This window comes from Centrocercus urophasianus, unplaced genomic scaffold (assembly GCF_019232065.1).
Source record: "Centrocercus urophasianus isolate 14NV4802_14NV808 unplaced genomic scaffold, USGS_Curo_1.0 seq_10, whole genome shotgun sequence".
Lineage (NCBI taxonomy): Eukaryota > Metazoa > Chordata > Aves > Galliformes > Phasianidae > Centrocercus > Centrocercus urophasianus.
The window spans coordinates 36,379,930-36,398,302 of record NW_024884142.1 but is presented as its reverse complement, the minus strand read 5'-3'; the positions used below and the strand labels follow the sequence as shown (position 1 = coordinate 36,398,302).

General features: G+C 35.6%; 1 protein-coding gene across 2 annotated transcripts in view; it reads left to right on the top strand.

Annotated features, from left to right (window-relative positions):
- Positions 1–18,373, top strand: part of ATG5 (autophagy related 5) — a 71,392-nt gene that overhangs the window by 16,204 nt on the left and 36,815 nt on the right. For both annotated transcript variants that reach the window (XM_042818454.1, XM_042818460.1), the window contains exons 5-6: positions 1,623–1,785; positions 12,444–12,538. In XM_042818454.1, coding sequence (XP_042674388.1) covers positions 1,623–1,785; positions 12,444–12,538 — 258 coding nt within the window. The remainder of the gene's footprint in view (positions 1–1,622; positions 1,786–12,443; positions 12,539–18,373) is intronic.

Genomic DNA, 18,373 nt, shown 5'->3' with positions numbered 1-18,373 from the left:
TAATGTCACAGAGAAAACACTGTGTGAAATACCAAGCATAGAGAAGGGAAGAATTTGGGGGAAGGATCTTTCCAATATTTGTTAATACCTGAAGGGAGGATGGAGTGAGGATGGAGCCAGTCTTTTTTCAGTGGTGCCCGGTGGGCACAGACTGGAACGCCAGGATATATATTGTGCTGTGCAGGTGACAGAACACTGACACAGGTTTCTCAGGGAGGTTATGTGGTCTCCTCCTTGGAGATATTCAAAATCACCTGGACATGGGCCTGGGCACCCTGCTCTGGGTGTCCCTGATCAAACAGGGGTTGCGTTAGACGGACTCAGAGATCCTTGCCAACCCTACCAGTCTGTAATTCAGAAACTCTCTAACCTCTCTTCATCTTCATCTAATGAAGGGGATATTATTGTTCTTATCTTTCTAGGTAAGGCTATCCCCAACTCTTTTTCGTATTGCTAGCTATTACAAGAGGAGGAAAGGTATGGGTTTCTCCAGTAGAATATTGTTCCTACTGTGACTTGTTAACTCTGTTGTAAAAAAAACCCTTTGAAATATCTCCCTATTACATGCATTTCCAAAATGGTTTTGACAGTCCTTACAAAAACTTTTTTTTAAAAGCTTATTTCTAATGGGTTAAGAGGAGAGAGAATGTTGTAGAGGAAGAGGTGAGAAATAAAAATATGTGGCAAGCCCATGTTATAAAGGGGAGTACTAATGATGCTACTTTGGTTTGATTCCAGGGGTTGTGCTGTTCAGTGTAGTCAATAAGCAACTGTGAAAAGGGAGTGGATACGGAGGGGATGAAACATGCAGGGTTTTTAAACTTAACAAATACAAATAATGGATTTGTGATACCATGTGCTTGTATTTTAAGATTGCAAATGATGCTGTCTATAGAAGAAAAACTACACCTATACCTACACTTCTGAATAGTTAATATCCAAAGGTGTCTGATTTGTACCTGAACAAGATTAATGCTATACTTTCTTAGTAAATGAATTAGAAAGGTAGTTATCACTTACTAAGTAATAATTGCACATCTGCAATGTTGAATGCTCTCAGCAATGCTAATGAAATTAAAAGGAATCATGAAATCATGTTACACAGTCTAACAATAAACACATCTAGTAAGTAAAATTGGAGAAAGCTTTCCAACATCTTTGAGAATAAATGTTTGCTGATGACCTGTATGCTGTAATTCATACATGTGGATGATGATAACTGGAGGAAACTTTTCTACATAAACTTCATTGAGAAGTGGTAGGAACTGCTAGAGAATTAAACATATGCTTGAAAGCATATTAAAACACTTCCCTGAATTTGGAAGGTAGGTAAGGGACTAAATATATCCACCTATGTATTTAAATGTTCAAGTTGAGGTTGAGTAGTTTAAAGTAATTTCTAGTTTTACAGAAAATTGTTCAACTTTAATTTTTTTTTTGTACGTTTTTCACTGCTAAACCTTTCTTTCATCAGTAAGAAAATAGATGTTATCTTTGCTAAGTAGAAAGTTGCCGTCTGTTTCTGTTGTATAAATATAAAGCAGATTAAAATAATCTTTTATTCTTCAACTTCTGAGGTCTGTGATACATTTATTTCTCTTGATCTGTCTTTCTCTTTATAGAATTTTCCGGAAAAGGATCTTCTGCACTGCCATTCTAAGGATGTGATTGAAGCTCATTTTATGGCTTGCATAAAAGAAGCAGATGCTTTAAAGCACAAAAGTCAAATCATCAATGAGATGCAAAAGAAGGATCATAAACAACTGTGGATGGGGTTGCAGAATGGTAATACACTGCATCAAATATTAATTATGTTTAGTACTACCATGCTAATAAATATGTTTAAGTAATGTCCTGGAAAAGATCTATTTGACTAAAAAAGAGCAGTGAGTATGTGATAGCCCAAAAGTTAGCTTGGGATATTCAAGGAACTTGAATTGAGTCATAAATTGAATTGAGTTACAACTGTTTAAACAAAACAAAACCAGCAGCAAAATACTTAGTGTAGTTTTGTGTAACCGATGGTCACACCTGGGGTATAAATGCTGTTCACCTGGAACTATCTTAGATTGTAAAAGCGAAATAGCTCTCCTCTCATTTATGCTTACAGATTGCCACTGATAGACAGTAGATGTGGACTCTGATAAACAAATTATTAATAAAATTAATAATTTTACTCCCTCCACCCTTTTAACTTTTATTCCTCATTTTACTGGCTTTCACAAAGGTCTTTCATTGGTGAGCATTGACTTGGAAAAAAATCAGCAAAATAATGCAGAACAGAACATTATAAAATTAATGCTCTTTCTTTAAACAGAGGGTGTGAATTTTTATTGCAGTGTGAAACATAGCATCATTTCAGCATCTCTTCCTACTTATCATGGTTCTCAGAGACCTGTAGGTTGGAAAGTTGTGTATAGGTTTCAGAAGCTACTGGCTGGTGAAATAATTTTCAGTATGTTTTCCTGATCTCTGAAGTCATTGTTAGATAATTACTGGTAGATTTCTGAAAGATTTAAGGGTTGACACATTTAACTATGTTGAGATACTAAACAGAATTAACTTCTTCCTCTGTGCAACCTTCTCTAGGGAGCCTGCTTTGGCAGGGGGGTTGGACTAAATGATCTCTAGAGGTTCCTTCCAGCCTCTATGGTTCTGTGATTCTGTGTGTTAAAATTAAACAGAACAGGAAAACCTCTGAATGCAAGAAGTTTTGAGGCATGTGTTTGCTTTAGACAGCAAGGTGTCAAATTATTTTGGATTTGGTATGTTTATTTGATGAATGTGTGGGTTTTCAATTTTTTTTTTCTTCTTTAATAATTTTGAAGTCTAAGCGCTTACTTGGAAACTCTGGTTTCTGATAGTGATTTAATTGAAGCAGTTAGAAATTGAAGGGTTGTCTTAACTTGACATTTTGCCTAATAAGATCTTGAGAGATGCATTACATGCGTGTAAAACGTCTTTGGTAAAAATGTATTTAATCTGGTTCAATTCAAAATACTTTAACTTCTTGAGAGATTGCTTTGTGTAGATATCGACAGCAAACTGACTGATGTCAATTTACAACGATGAGTATGTGAGTAAATGAAGTGTTTCTTATGGAGTAAGAATCCATAAGAAAATATATTTCCCTAAAGCCTGTATTGTCACAAATCAATCAAAACTGCATTTTTTTTTTAATAATTCTGTAAGAAAACTGTATTCTGATGTAGTAGCATTTGTCTTGCAAGCAGTTCAGTTCAAGAGAAGCAAAATGCTGTGCCAGCATACTTCTCCTTTCTATATTGAGAACTACTAGCTTTACTGAAAATAAAATCCTGTCCCTTATTCCTGTTGCTGGTGTGTTTGCAGAAGCACACTTTGTGCTCTTTATATTAACGCTTGTTACAGTTGAAGCCACAAGATCTCTGATGTGAGTGAACTGTGTTAATGGCAGAACAGATAAGTGCACAAAGAAATAGTATGAGTTAAGACTCTTTATTGAAGCAGAAATTATAGAACCTCTAATGGATACCTTCAATATTGCAAGGTAGGAGAACAAGTAAGCAGGATTTTCTTTCTGTACTCGTCTCAGACACTTTTAGTTGATTATTTGTCTATCTTTAGTTGTAGGCAAACTGGATATTACTGTTGCTTAAGAACAGAGGTTGCTTAGCAAGGCTGAACTGTATTTAAGAAGGTTTCACTGTATTTAGTGAGAAATTGCACCTGTGGAATCTGGCACCTAAATGTGAAGTTTAAACAGTCTTGAATACTTTCAAATGCTAATTTTAATTTCTCAGATCTTCATAAAAAAGAAACAAGAAAAGCTAGTGAAACCAAGAAAACTCTTTTTAAGCACGTTATATTTTTCAGAATGTTTTTATAGGCTTTCGTTTGAGATGTAATAATTTTAAACCTCTGTGAAACAAGAAAGAATCACCACAAAAAAGAGAAGAAAGTAGCATTTGCGAATACTGCCTTGTAAATTATGATACATCTACAGGGTTTGTTTCTGTGAAACTTCAAATAATTTCCTTCTTTGCTTAAATATAGGAAGTGTTATTCTATTTAGTGATTGACTGCAGTGCTTACAGGATATGTTCTTCAGTATTAAACTTGGTTTTGGAAAAAGAATCCTTTTTTGCTTTTTTGAGGAAGGGTAATGACCAAATATAATTCCATATAAATGTTTCTGCTGAGAAGAAAGTACTAGAGGAGTATGATAAACTAGCATGATAAACTTCTCCAGTGTCTGTAGGCTCCCTAAAGGGGGCATCTACAGAGCTGTGATAGTGAATTTGTAGCTGGTAACAAGTCATAGGTATTCCTAACACCTTTTATTTCCCCCCTTCCACTATTTCTGGTTTTGTATCAGTCTGCGACTAAATTAAGTAGGTAATTTTCTGTCTACTGGTTGAGCTGTGCTTTTGCTTGTTCCTCAGACTTCAGTGAGTTGATTTTTTTTTGTCCTTAAAATAGATATTTCCTTAGCTAGAGCACTTCTTTGGAATGGGTGCATCTTAATTTTGACTAATATCATGGATGCCTGAATGTAGTGGGGAAGCAATAAAGGCAGGGAGGGTATGTAGCTACATTGACCTCTGCTCCTTTGTAAGAATTGCTGAAATTCTTTGGTCAGAAATGATGGAAAATGTTACTACTGTTCTTGCTATAATAATGTTATGGCTCTTTTTATCATGGGTAAAGGGGATTTTCAAGTGGGTGGCTGTTTCTTCTGGCCTTTTGTGGTAGAAAAATAAAGGCACTCTGCTTTGAAATATTCAGACTGTGGGCCTAATGATGACTTAGGATCAAACAAATGAGATTTCAACTCTTTTTAGTGTGAGAGCTGTATTTCTTGCATGGTTCAAAGAATTACCGTCTATAACTTTCGGTATATAATAGTTCTGATAAAAGAAGGTTTTTAGAGTCAGCACAGCTGCTTTTCATCAGATGTGGATAGAGAAGCAGCCATACCCTGAAATTTTCACAGGCATCCTTTATAGCTGGTAAAAGCCGGACTTGGTGTTTCAGATGCATGAGTGGGCAAAATGAACAGTAAAACCTCATGACCACTTTTAAGACTTCTTTATATTTTATAAAATATAATGAAGTCATTTTACTGAAAATATTGTGGAAAAAAAGTGTAATGCTTATTCATACTGTAGGGTTTACCTACGATATGAATGTATGGCGATGTTGAATTGTTCTTATTAAAGAAGTTCTATAAACATTCAAAATATGCAGTATTTAGTTTTTAAATTCGTGTGATCTTTTTCTCACGTTACAGACAGAATGGGACCTATATTTTCTTTATTTCTCAGTTTCATATTTAAAGCAGTCCTGTGTTGTTTTTTTTCTCATTTGTGGACTGTAAGTCATGTATTACTGGGTTATCATGTTCAAAGTTCGAAACAGGAGCTCCCAGAGAATGAAACTGTCATACCTTATCGATATCTTTTGTGCTGCATGGCTCACAGGTGTGATGTGTATGTGTTTTCTCTTGTGAGGAACCAATGGAAGTTGATGCTGTTCTTTACTTCAGACTAAGATGATAAGCGTGTGTAGGTAACTGAAGAAATGTCGTCACAACTTACCATCTGAAACCTAAATTAGGCAATATGTACTTAGAAAACCTTCAGAAAATTAGCAAAAGAACAAATGAACAAGCCAAGCCCTCAGTTTTCACATCACAAAGACATCGTTTTTTTTCTTCCCTTTATCTCTACCAAAATAGTAATGTTCTGTTTGCAGATATCTGTTTAACTTCAGAAAGACAGAACAACTGTTGTTCTTTGAAAACGTGTGTATCGTTTAAGAGGATTAAAATAAAAGCAGATCATTACCTTTCTGGGCTGGTCATTAAAATTCTCTTGAAGTGCCTATTTTTTCTTATAGTAATTGTCACAAACTGCATATTTTGGAGTTAAGAGGGCATAACATGCACTGAACAGTGAGACTGCTGGTGCTGGAACAGCCTGGTGAAAGCAGGATTTGAAGAGCTCTGCCCAGAACTGTATTGGTGTTGAGCTGGGGCCAATAAACCTGGCTAGATTCAGTCAGGATAGACTAGCAGAATGAATCAGATGTATCTGAGCAGGCCTTCCTTCAGATGATCTGGGAAGGTGATGTGTTTTGCTATTCGTGATAATGGATTGTTACTGACTTCAGCATTAGTTCTGTAATGTTTACTGGCTTGTTACTCTGTATACATAAACGAGTAACCTAGTGATGCACCCACAAAAGTGCAGTATTGTGGTTCTAAACAGTCAGCCCCCTCCCCCCCAGTGCTATTTTAATTAGATAAAAGTGATACAGAACCTCTTTTTTTTATTTCTTTTGAACTGCCTTCTGTTTTCTTCATTGCACCTTCTCCCTGAAAAGAATTTCATTTCCTGAAGTATGCAGATGGAGGCACAAGTCTAACCAAATGTCTGAGTAGACCATCTCTAAAGAGCAGACTTCATTTTGTTTGAAGTATGCAGGCTGTCTGGATTTGGTCCAGAAGACTGGAGATGAGTAAAATTGTCAGGAGTCATTTAAACTTTGACTCATCCAGGGAAGTCTATGACAAGCCCTGCTGTTCTGTTTTTATCTAGCCTGCGAGTTGTGTTCCAAAGATGATTGTTTCTTTGTTTAATAGTCAGCAGTACTTTCTTTTCAGTTTAAGTCACAGTATGTGCTCAGATCTCTGGCTTTTAGGCTGCAAAGAAAGCTTAATTTAAGTAGGAAGTATGTGTTTCTACATACAGATAATAGAAAGAAGTTAGGAACAGAAGGGACTACTTTCTGCCAGATAAGTTGATGACCTGGAAAAGAAGGGAGATAGTATTGAGGAAACAGCATAGTTAGTGGAACTTCTGTGTAGGGAGGATGTTTAATAAGTGAAAAGAGTGTTGGTAAGGTGTGGCTCCTTTGTGAGAAAGGGGAAGGCAGCCCTTTTCACATACCTCATTATCTGTCAGACCCCAAATGCTGCTTTGTCATACAGCTTTCAAAATGTCCTGCTAACCTGCGAAGATTAAGCACTGCTTTGAATCTTCAGTTGTCTTTAGAATGCTACTTTTATTTGAGAACTAATGGAAAAAATATAGCATATGAATAATAAGAATAATAATAATAAGAATATGCACATGAAGCATGCTTGTCTCAAACCCAACTGTATAATACTGGGGGAGAGCTCCCCTCCCTTTTTTTCCTTGAGTTTAATCCATAGTTCATTTTACGCTGTGGCTTATCAATTATTATTTTTACTGAATTTACAGCTAACAGTACGTGCAGTTTCTCCTAATTCTTCTGACACTGGTGGCGTAGTTGCATGCAGGCAAGATGAGCTGAATTAATTTAATTTAGATGATACTAGTACTAAAAGGTTTTACAGATGCCAGTAGCCAACCTTGAATCCCATCTCCACTGTACTTTATTACTGCTAGTACTTGAGCTAATTAGCATACTAGTGCTGATTTCATGGCTTATTCATCTAGAATGGGCAGACCAATTCATTTGCTCTTGACTTCCAAATTTTACAGTCTTTACTGCCTTTCCATGGTATTATGTAATAACACACCAACTCAGTGAGAACTTGGAGGATGCCCAGAACTTCTGGGGAAATCATCCTAGTGAGATACTTTTATGAGTAATGACTGTTCTTGAATTATAAAGTAAAATCACGACAACTTCAGATGCATTAATGTTCAGTGTTGTACTTTATGATATGAAAAATATTTCCACAGTTCTGTTGCTAGCTTCTGTCACATTAAGTAAACAGTTACTAACTCCCTATATATATATGCATCTATCTATTTATGTATCTATCTATGCATCTATCTATGCATGTGATAGTTACTCTCATCTGATGACATTCTGAAAAGACAAATGAACATTGTTCCCTGATGTAATAGTTATTATAGCAGTTATTCCCATCAACTCAGTACTAGTGAAGATGAACTGGGAATACTGTGTCCACCTTGGATCTCCAGAATGATAGAAATGCTGGCAAACAGCAGAAAATCCAAAGAATGCTGTTAGGACAATTAGGGGTCTGCAGTATATGCTGCAATAGAAGAGACTGTATAGTTTAGCCTGGAGAAGGCTGAAGATGGATTAAGCATCAGCTTTTCACTACCTGAAGGGAGAAATTGTAAAGAAGAATAGAGTTCTGACTCCTCTTGGATGTGCCTGCATTGATGATAGAGTTTGACAAGTACAAAAGATGGTTACACTTGGAGGGATTCTGTTGGGATAAGGGCAAGGTGTTTGAGAGTGGTAAAACGTGAACTCATTGCCCAGAGAGCTCTCTAACCCTGGAGACTGTCAGAACTTGCCTGTATAAGGCCTTGAGCAAGCACATTTAACTTTATGTAGGCAGCTCTGTTTTGGACTGGAGCTCATATTCCAAAACCTTCCTCCAAAGGCACTTCAAATCTAATTTTTGCCACAATTCTGTTATGTCAGTTGTTAATGTTATGGTTGATTCTGCCCAAGCTGTACATCATTTCTGTGGTTTGTATGGTTATTGGACAGTGGTGAACCACTGAGAATAGAAGAAAAAAATTTGGGTTTTTTGACTCCAGAGTTGGATACACTTTTATGCTGGCTGCAAATTGCAATTGTTTGCATACAGTTAGAGCTACAATTCAATCCCAAGCAGCTTAAAAAAAAATAACCAAGCCGACTAGATGACTTGAAGAAGAAGCAAGGAATCATACAGGAAAAAATCAGGCATAAATGATAAACTGGGTGCTACAGTTGTTTCTTTTTTGACTCTTTAAACATGTATAGGGAGATAAGTGCCCAGAATTACCATTTCCTTTCTGAATTTAAGCAGTAATCTTTTCCACATTTCTGCATTTAATTCTTTTTGTTATTTAAACTTTCTCTGCAGCCTTCTTGAAAAATATTAAGGTCTGGAATCAGTATTCTGTTAATAAATAATTGCATAAGTGTCACATAGAGAGACTAAGTAATTCCTAAGTATAGTAATTTGTCTGCTGATAAGTTTAAAATGATTTTTGGTTCTTTTTAATCATCCTTCTACATGAAGAACTTCATTTTGACCATATGCAATGATTACTGTTTTATTGGATATAATTTATCATTCTGTGATAATTACCCATATTCAAGTTGTTCATGTGAAGTGTGACAACCCTTGAGTTTCAGGGAATGACTGTAACACACTAATGTGAATTAATACTGATTTTTCTGGTTGTCTGGAGAATATGTCTCAGCCTGAGAAAGAAGTCTATCCTTGGAAATTTCAGTCTGGACTAATCCTTAATTAAAGCTGCTTAATATTAAAAAATCAAACATGACTGCCTGTTAACAACAACAAAGGTTTGGTTTTCTAAGCAATGACTGGAGATATTAACAGCTTTCTAATGTAACCATTATATATTTGGATTAATTTCAATGACTTAAATGATTTCCAGTCCTACTTATGGAAGAAGCCATAATTCTCAGTGTGGTTTGTTGTTGTTTTTTGGTTGTTTTTTTTTTTTTTTTTTTTTTTGTACCTGTCTTAAACAATCTTAAAGGGAGTTTTGAAAGCATTAGCATTTTCAATGAGATATTTGAACACCAAATGCATCATGTGTCTTGCTTGACTAATTAGTTTGCTGGTTAGTAATTTTGTGTACTGAGACTATGGACGACATTGTTCTTGTGGATTTGTTACCTCTTGCTATTTCTACATATATAGACATATATAGATGTGCACTGGCTGCATTTCTAATTTCTGTATTCATAAATATAAATGATAACTGATATGTTTCTTTCAACTGGATCTCTCTTCCATTGTTTGCTTATTAACTTTCTGATTATTGACATAAAATCCAGAGAAAAAGGGGTTTTGTTTATTGCTTGTGGCAAACGTATATAAAGCTCTTGTTTAAGTAATGTGATTAGTAGTCATTTGAAACTTTCCTGCTATCACTGATCTAATATTTCTGTTTGAATTTTATTACCGTTAATTGGAATGCTCTTTTTCAGATACGAAGGTCTCATCTTTCGCAAGTACTGATTTTGCTAATACAGAAACTTTAACATATTGGTCAAGCACTTCCTTTAAAACAGATACAGAAAACAAAAGTGATTGTTTTTGACTGCCTGGGAACATAGATGTTACATAGCCTGCATAACAATCTCTAGAGGGAGGGAGATGTGCATGTGAAGTGCTTCCGCTGGTTGGTGCAGAACTCTTCCTTGATTACTGGCTTGAGAAAAATTCAGTTTTGATTGTTAAACTTCTGCCCAGTAGCTTTGTGCCTTTAAGTCCTATCTAGTCAATGCTCTAAAAAGTTGTTATTTCTTGTAGTATTGTTAATAGCTTCCTTATGTCTGTTTCATATAAATGGGAGGCACTGACACAAAAATGGGAGAATTATGAATATAAAATATTTTCCTCATATTTTCAGAAGAATTTGGGGAGGATTGGGTGCCTTCTTTTTTTTTTTTTTTTTTTTTTTTAACTTTAAATTTGAAGTTTTCTCCTACTGCACTTATTTTAAAATAAATTGGAATTCTGCCATTAAGCCAATGTGCATGATGCTAATAAAAGCTCTTGCTAGGTTGTATGTATTAGTGTACATGCAGACTGGATAACCTTTTTCCTGCATTCTTTAAAATTTTGGGATAGTTTTCTTACACCCAAATCAGCTTCCTTTAATTAAAAAAAAAAAAAAAAAAAGAGTATCTAGTATCCATATAAGGTTGTTTGAAGGACAGCAGTAGAATGTTGAAGATTCCTTATCTGGGACGTCTTTAGATAATGCTCTACCTACACTGCATATGTGTCTTAAGACCTCTGACTCGTTTGTATGAGGGCTACTCCGAAAGTAATGCCTCCTGTTTTATTATATTGGCCCACGACATCAGATGCAAGTGTTGATGGTAGGACAGGAGAGGGTGATGCTCTACTGGCATCACTTTTGAAGCGAGCTACGTACCTTCTTGCTAGCAGAGCTCATGAGAAGGCTGCTATTATTCTTTGCTCATTGTATGAGTAGATGTCTGACTCTGTAGGCTGGGGTTCCCAATTGTAGATTTGCTTGGGCACAGACAGCTCCTGGGTCATTGTTGTCACAGCTGAAGTCTCCAGCGGGTTTGCTGTTGGGCACTTTGCAACTCAGGCAAGTACTTGCCCAGAGGTGCTTGCTGCTAATCAGGAAAGAAGGGTGTGGAATTTCTTTCTGAGATAAGTATCAGGAAATGCTGCTACGGAATACCTGGCAGAAGTTTTACTGTTTCTGTGAAACTTTGCCATCTTCAGTCACGAAAAGCAGCAACTTAGGAGCTCTGCTCTGTGTATTCTCTGCATCCTTCAGCGCACTGACAGAAGTCTGGTACTGTATGCTCAGGAGAAGCAAATCGCAGATTATTTTAGTTTTCTGTAGATGCAACAATTTTGGAAGCTGGAAGCTTTTATCAGTGAGCAGATTTCTCAATTTGACCTTGACTCACAGTGGTTGAATTCTCTAACAGTATTCTCTTTGTCATCGTTCTGAGACTCAGCATTGCTCTGAGGAAAGAATGTGATACCACTTTCCTGCTGCAGACCCAGCCACTGTGTTTTGTGCCTTAAATGTTTGGGCCTATAAGGAAACTTATCTCTTGCTCTTCTCTTTTTAAAGCTGCTTCTCCATGAGGTTAGTGGCAGCTTTATTCATCCTAGCCCTTCGTATTCCTTTCTGTTAATTTTTCTATTGGTTTTCTTGAATTGAATAATTGATTTAAACCTGTTAAAAATAAATAAATAAAAGAAAACTTATTACTTTAGACCTGTGTTGACCTTAACAAACTGTGAGCACAGTATACTATTCAGTTCTTGTATTGTCTGAACAGGATGAAAATGGTGTGCTGCCTATCACTGTTTTGCTAAACCTAGTTATATGGATAATGTTAACAAAAAAAAATGTTTTTCAAACAAAATTTTATTTCCAAGCTGCCTTGTGAAACTGATGGTATACTTTCTGATTAGATCATGCATCACTGGGGATTATTTTAATACTTACATATCCAAATGTAAACCCTCTGAGAATTTTTTGCCTGCTTTTTAGTTAGTCCATGCTTTGCACCTATAGCTCACATATAGTTAGGAACAAGTGGATATTTTTAGCAAACTGGGAGGCAGTGTGGACCAGTACTAGCCAAGAGTGTAGATGCAGACACTATTAATTGAGGTAGTGGCTCATTATTTCTCTAGCACTGGGAGATGTGATGTGACTTAAAGAGAGACCTACTAGAAGTCATCATGTCACCATTTTCATAGGAAAATGCAGATGGCTTTTCTCTGGCTTGAGACTAAATAGGGAAGAGAAATATGGGGAAAATAAATTTGTACAGACTGAATTCCTGTAAGAAAAGTTTGCATTTGCATGCTGTTCCAGTCATGCCTTATTTATCTCTTGTAGCTGAAGAATTAGGCATGTTACTAGTATTAACAAAATCTGCTTTTACCTTCACAGATAAATTTGAGCAATTTTGGGCTATAAACCGAAAACTCATGGAGTATCCTCCAGAAGATAGTGGATTTCGGTACATCCCTTTTAGAATTTATCAGGTAGGAGATAACAAAATAAAACCAATTTTATCAAGCTCTTCACCTAAGGCATCCTATGTCATTATCTTGGCTTTTCATAATTATACTTTCCCTTTTCTAACATTAAGGTGAAAGTTTGTATGAATTAGTAAAGACAAGCTGGATTGTGTTTATTCTAATAGATAATTGCCATTCACTGTGTCGTGAGTAATACTTGAGAATGTGCTAAAGCTAGTATAGATGGTAGTTTGATGTGTAAAAACTAAACATGGGGACTACTTTGGATGCAACTACTTTGAAATGGCTGAATGAAACACTTGAGAATCAACACTTTTTCCTTTAACTACTGTGTAGGCTTCTTTTCTTGCTGGTGTTAGAAAGAGAAATTTAGAGGCATAGATCTTGTGTCCAATTCTCACCTTTTTTCTTTTATTATATACTTTATAATACCGAACGATCTTTGATTATTTTTTTTCTCTGATCTCTAACACTCCAGTGCTGTTTTTCATAGAATCATAGACTCTCAGCACTTTGTTTATAAGGATTCCAAGGAATACATCTCAGTTTTTTATGTCCCCTTTGTTTTCATAGCATTATGGTCGTGATAAACTTCAGAACTAAGCATGGTTAAAAGCTATGTAGTCTCCTATCAATTAGAATTCTTCTCTGATCTGGCTTTGATGCATCTTCAGCTGTTTACATTTGTTTTACACCTGGCACATTAAAAAAAAATCTCGTGAATTATCTATTACTGCTTTGTATGGTAAATGGTAAATTAAAATCTGTAAAAGACTATCAATGTTGCTATGAGACTGAAATATTTTTTAATGTTAGATACAAGACACTGTCATAGTGAAACCTTAGGTTGAGAACGGAAATCAGTTATTTTGGTCAGATATCATGGCAGATGACAAGGTTAGTCTAGGTATCAAAAAGTATGCCTCGGGAAAAGCACTTTGCTCAGCATTTCTGTTTGACAACTGAATTGTTGTTCTCTCATAGAGAAACAAAAACACAGCACATGCATGGATACATCAAGTGAAAATTTTGTTTTTTGAATAAGATAGAGGACTTAAAACTTGAGTGAAATTTTGATATCCTGTGATATTTTGCGCTAGTAAAGTTTTCTTAAAAAAAAAAAAAATTGCTTTCTGTTTTTATACTTTTACTCAGTAGTGCTTATCTTCATGTTAGCTTTTTCAGTTGGAAATGTGTACTTGATAATAGTTTAAACCCCAAATATCTGATTAAGAGTAGAAGACCAAACATAAATAAAGATGATGCTGAGACAGCTTTTGAGAAAGTTGCTGTATATTATTTTCAGTGCTGATGTTCTTAACATTTCTAAGTATTTTCAGTAATGTTCCTCTTTCTTAAAAGGTGGCTGCAGGTGTTCCTTGCTTTTTTTGTCTTGTTGCTTTGTGCACTGACAACTGCTCATCATAAAGGTGGTATTTAGAGGAATTTTCAGAAAGCATGAAAGATGAGATGATAATTTGATTCCAAACAGGAAGTTAATTTCTGTAATTTCATCATAAATTTGTTATACTCAGTGACAGATTTGCATATACTGAAATAAATTAATCAGAGGTATTTTTGAAATCTATTTAACCTCAATCCCAACAGCATTCACATTCTCTTATTAGGAAAAGTCAGCTTTGCATTCTAGTTGGTAATTTTCATATTCCTACATAAATGTCTGACAGTTAGTCTGGGTTTGTATTAAATTTGTATTAAAGTCATTCATCCCTTGCGTATTCTTATACAACAGTTCTGTTGATTAAATAAACCTGTGCAGTTGGATTACAGGAATTTACTAGACATTGCCTTCAATAGGAAGAATTCCTCCTCTTACTCTCCCTACCTTCCATTATCCCCCCCCAAAATAGAGGAAAATTCTATGAAGGGAACTGTGTAGGGAGTGGTGATTGATGAGTTCTTTTTGGCTATATATGAGTTTGTTTTCCTTCAGAGAAGTGCTTAGTTGATGGTAGCTAAGAAAAAACAGTCTTTATGACTCCTAAAAATGCAGACAAAGAAATGCAATAAAGATCTGATATGAGAACTTCATTGGAAAGTATATCTTCAAAACTCAAATGCTGTCTCATTTGTAAAGCTTATCTATTAAGAAGCATTTCTAAAGAATAATATGAATCATACCTCTTGTGGTATCCAAATATGATGGTGTGTAGGGGAGAAAGATGGCAAAAATACAAACATAGTACTTGAGTAAGTCAGAACTAAACTAACCACAGATAATTTTAAGCCTTTGTCCAGCACTAATTCTTTTAAGAGCAGCAGCTAAGATTGGACTGGAATCCTAGCATCTACCACAGAAGATGAAGAATAAGATTACATGTCACTAATGCAATTTTAAGTTAGCTAAGAGATTTGGCAATTTTTATTGCAACTGTCATAGTCTAAAGTGTCTTGAGGAACTTGTACAGTTGCAGCTTTCACATACGTGGAAACTTTTTCTAGCAGAGTTAGTTTAAAAGCAGTGACTATTGTTTGGTGTCACTTTTACTTAGATGTTTCAAAAATAAATATGCCCCACATCATTTCTTCAGAGATATAAGCTACTGCCTTCACATGTCAATTGCATAAAACTTTTTCTCTGATAATACTTTGGAATAGAATGCCTTTTTCATTTGAAGAGAGAAAATAATCACAGTGCTGTGAGCATATCATGCATCAAGAGTGCTGCTTTTCTGGTATGGTACTATAGCTAGTTTGTCTTGAGGTCATAGTCCCCACGTTTAAGATTAGTGGGTTTTGCATTTTACAATTGGACAGTTGTGAGACTGATAATTGACAAGAAGTTTCCTTCGATCTGCAATAGGACCTCTGGCTCCAGCACTGGAGTGGTGCCTTTTAGTCAGGTGCTGATAGGCTGCCCTGGTAAACCACTGCATGCTGTCTTGTGCTGCAGATGGGAACACTGTCTCGTTGTTGTTGTTGTTGTGCACCTAGTCTGTACTCATCCTGGAGTTTTGATATCAGAGTCACGCCAACTTGCCCGCACTCTCACCAGGTCATTCTCACCTACTTGTTTTTGGTTGCTCTGCATGTTGCTTCCTGCCCATCTCTCGCCCTCCTTCCCTCTGTAGTCTGTCCTAAGAATCTTGATGTCATGATTAGACTTCCCAGTTACAAATTGTTACAGTGTGTATTCGCTTTAGTAATGTGCTTGAAATTCACCATACTTTGTAAAATACAGGTTTAATTGAGCGCTTTGCTCTTCGTCAAAGGTGTGGCTTTGAGATGTCTAAATACATTTTAGATTTAATTAATATTTAGGTAATAGATTGTCCAGTTTCTAAGTTTTACATTGCCTTCCACCTCTGTAAAGCTTTCTGACTTTCTGACCTATGTGTTCATTAACAGTGAGTTGCGTAGCTTCATTTTATTTCGTGAAGCGCACCAGTGGAGCTCTTTAAACTTGCTTACCAGTGCTGAATTTGTTTTGTAGTCTTTTTAAACACCAGCTGATACTTTGAAAATCTTCAAGATTGGTATTGAAGGTCAGGCAAAGTAGAGACAATCTGTGAAGTGTTTTGATTGAAAACCCTGTAGAAATAATACTTCAAGTTTAGGTAGAATAGACTTAACTGCTACTTGAAACTACAGATTGGCAGTTTTACCTTTTGTCGTAAGATTGTTCAGTATCTAGTCAAGCAGGACTAAAACCATGACTGCTACTGACCTGAAGAGGGCAACACAACATAGCCGGTTTTGTTGACTTATGCAAAAAGCTCTTGAATATGTTTCTATGTAATACCATATCTACCTTTATATCTTTTAATGCATAAGTAGTCTTTTTGTAAACAACTCACTGGTAATAGGCTGATTTATTTCTTCAAAATTTTTCTTTTGCAGAGATTGTGTAGATAACAAAATAATGTGAAATGGTCATTGATTTGACTGAATTTCTGTGCTGGAAAGGAGAAAACATTGGTGGTTAATCAGCAATTGAGTACACAGAATGGCTATACTAATAGCTGGTAGTTCAACATCAAAGAAAGAGTAGCATATTTTCACCAGTTTTAAATTACTTCAAAAATGAAAGCTCTGTGAATGAGAAAGTTTTTAAGATTTGGGCAAATATGCTTCATAGGGCCTCAGGAAAGGAAAGTTCTGTGGAAAATTCTGCATGAGCAGGAAGATTCATAACCTACTATGCAAATTTGTTTACTGTGAAGAGACTTTATGGAACCTATGTGCAAGGTCAGCCTTGTGTCTTTAAGAATCTATGCAGCAATGAGGGCTGTATTCAGAGTAGAAGAGAAATTCTGAGATTATATTTGCTGTCAGATGGTAACTAAAGTTTATGTAAATATGCCTGAGCTGTCTGTAAAGCTGTCAGTCTAACTAGTTCAAAGCTGTTGTAGAAGTTGCATAAGATGTAGGAGGGAAATGCAGAAGAGAGGAGGCTATAAAACCTCCATTTGGGTATTTTCTCTGAGCCATGGTTGAATTGTTACCATGCTAGATAGTTTTAAATTACCTTGGGTTTGTCAGTAGGAGCTATAATATTACTTCTGAGTTGAATGTAGACATACTTTGCATAAAAATAATATAGTATTGGCTTGTATGAAAAATAGCTTCTTCTGTTTCTGAAGTGTATAACTGGTTCAAGGCTATTTAGGGATTTGCTGTATTCTGTCTGTTGGGGAAAATTGGACAATATTTAATTCTAAGTCCTTTATCAGATACTCTTAGGTCCTGGAATAGTCTGAGTGTGTTGAAAATCAGCAGCCTGCCAGCAGTTAATAAGTTCACTTTTAAATAATTATATCAACTTATTTTCTGTTAGCAGAATGTAAATCACATTTTAAGTAGTGATGAAATAATTAGCATTTTTGATAGGGAAAAAGATTGCCTATTCCTGATTTGAAAATGTGATCATCTTTCCAAATATCTTATGTGCTCCTTAATCACAAATTGATAGGTTACTTTGTAAGCTGTTTTTGCAGAATACTTAATTTGTCATGTTTTCTCCAAGTAGACTTATGATAATGAATTTGTATATAAAGAAGTTAAATGTAAATGATCGTGTTACAGATTCAAATTCAAAGAGATTTGAATTGCTGTGGCTCTATTTCCCTAAATTGTTTTAGTAAAAGAGTTGCTTGTATATTTATGTATCATCCTGAACTTGTAGTGATGTATGCAATTAAAAAAAGAAAAGTTGCATTGTTCACCTTAACTTTGAATGTTAGCTCTTAAAGGTGAATGTGTTGAGAGGTTGCAATGATGGCATTAAATGAAGCCATAATTCAATTGAATTAGGTGTGTTTAGATTTACTGTTGGATTCTACCATTTAAATGCAATTGTTTTTATTATATTACTGTGTTTTTTCTGATAATTAAATCTGTTCATCTTCTGTTTCACTCGCTTCTGTCAATGCAAAGTTATTTGCCGCTTTACGCACTTGAATAATCAGCTCCCTGAATCTTGCAGTCTGTAGCCTTATTCTTTTGATTTTTCTCTCGTGCTGCCAAGGAATAGCCAGGGGAAAAAGAAAAATATAAACAAAATGGGTTAACTTCTGCACAAAGCTGAGGATCAGTGAATACAGAAAGTGTTCACTTGTTTAGAGAGTGCCCATATTTGTTTGCACTTTCCTGAACTCTGAAAGTAAGTTGTACACAGGTAAGTGTGGAATGAAATAAGTCTATGAGGAACTAGGGTGTGGCACCATTCCGTATGAATACATTATGAATTAACAAGCATAAATGTTTGTGGTTTTGCTACCCATAATCATAAGTTTCTTCTAGCTGATCCTAATTGCGGAAAATTCAGAAGAATTACTGGTTTTAATATGTAAATAGAATAATAGTATCATATAAGTT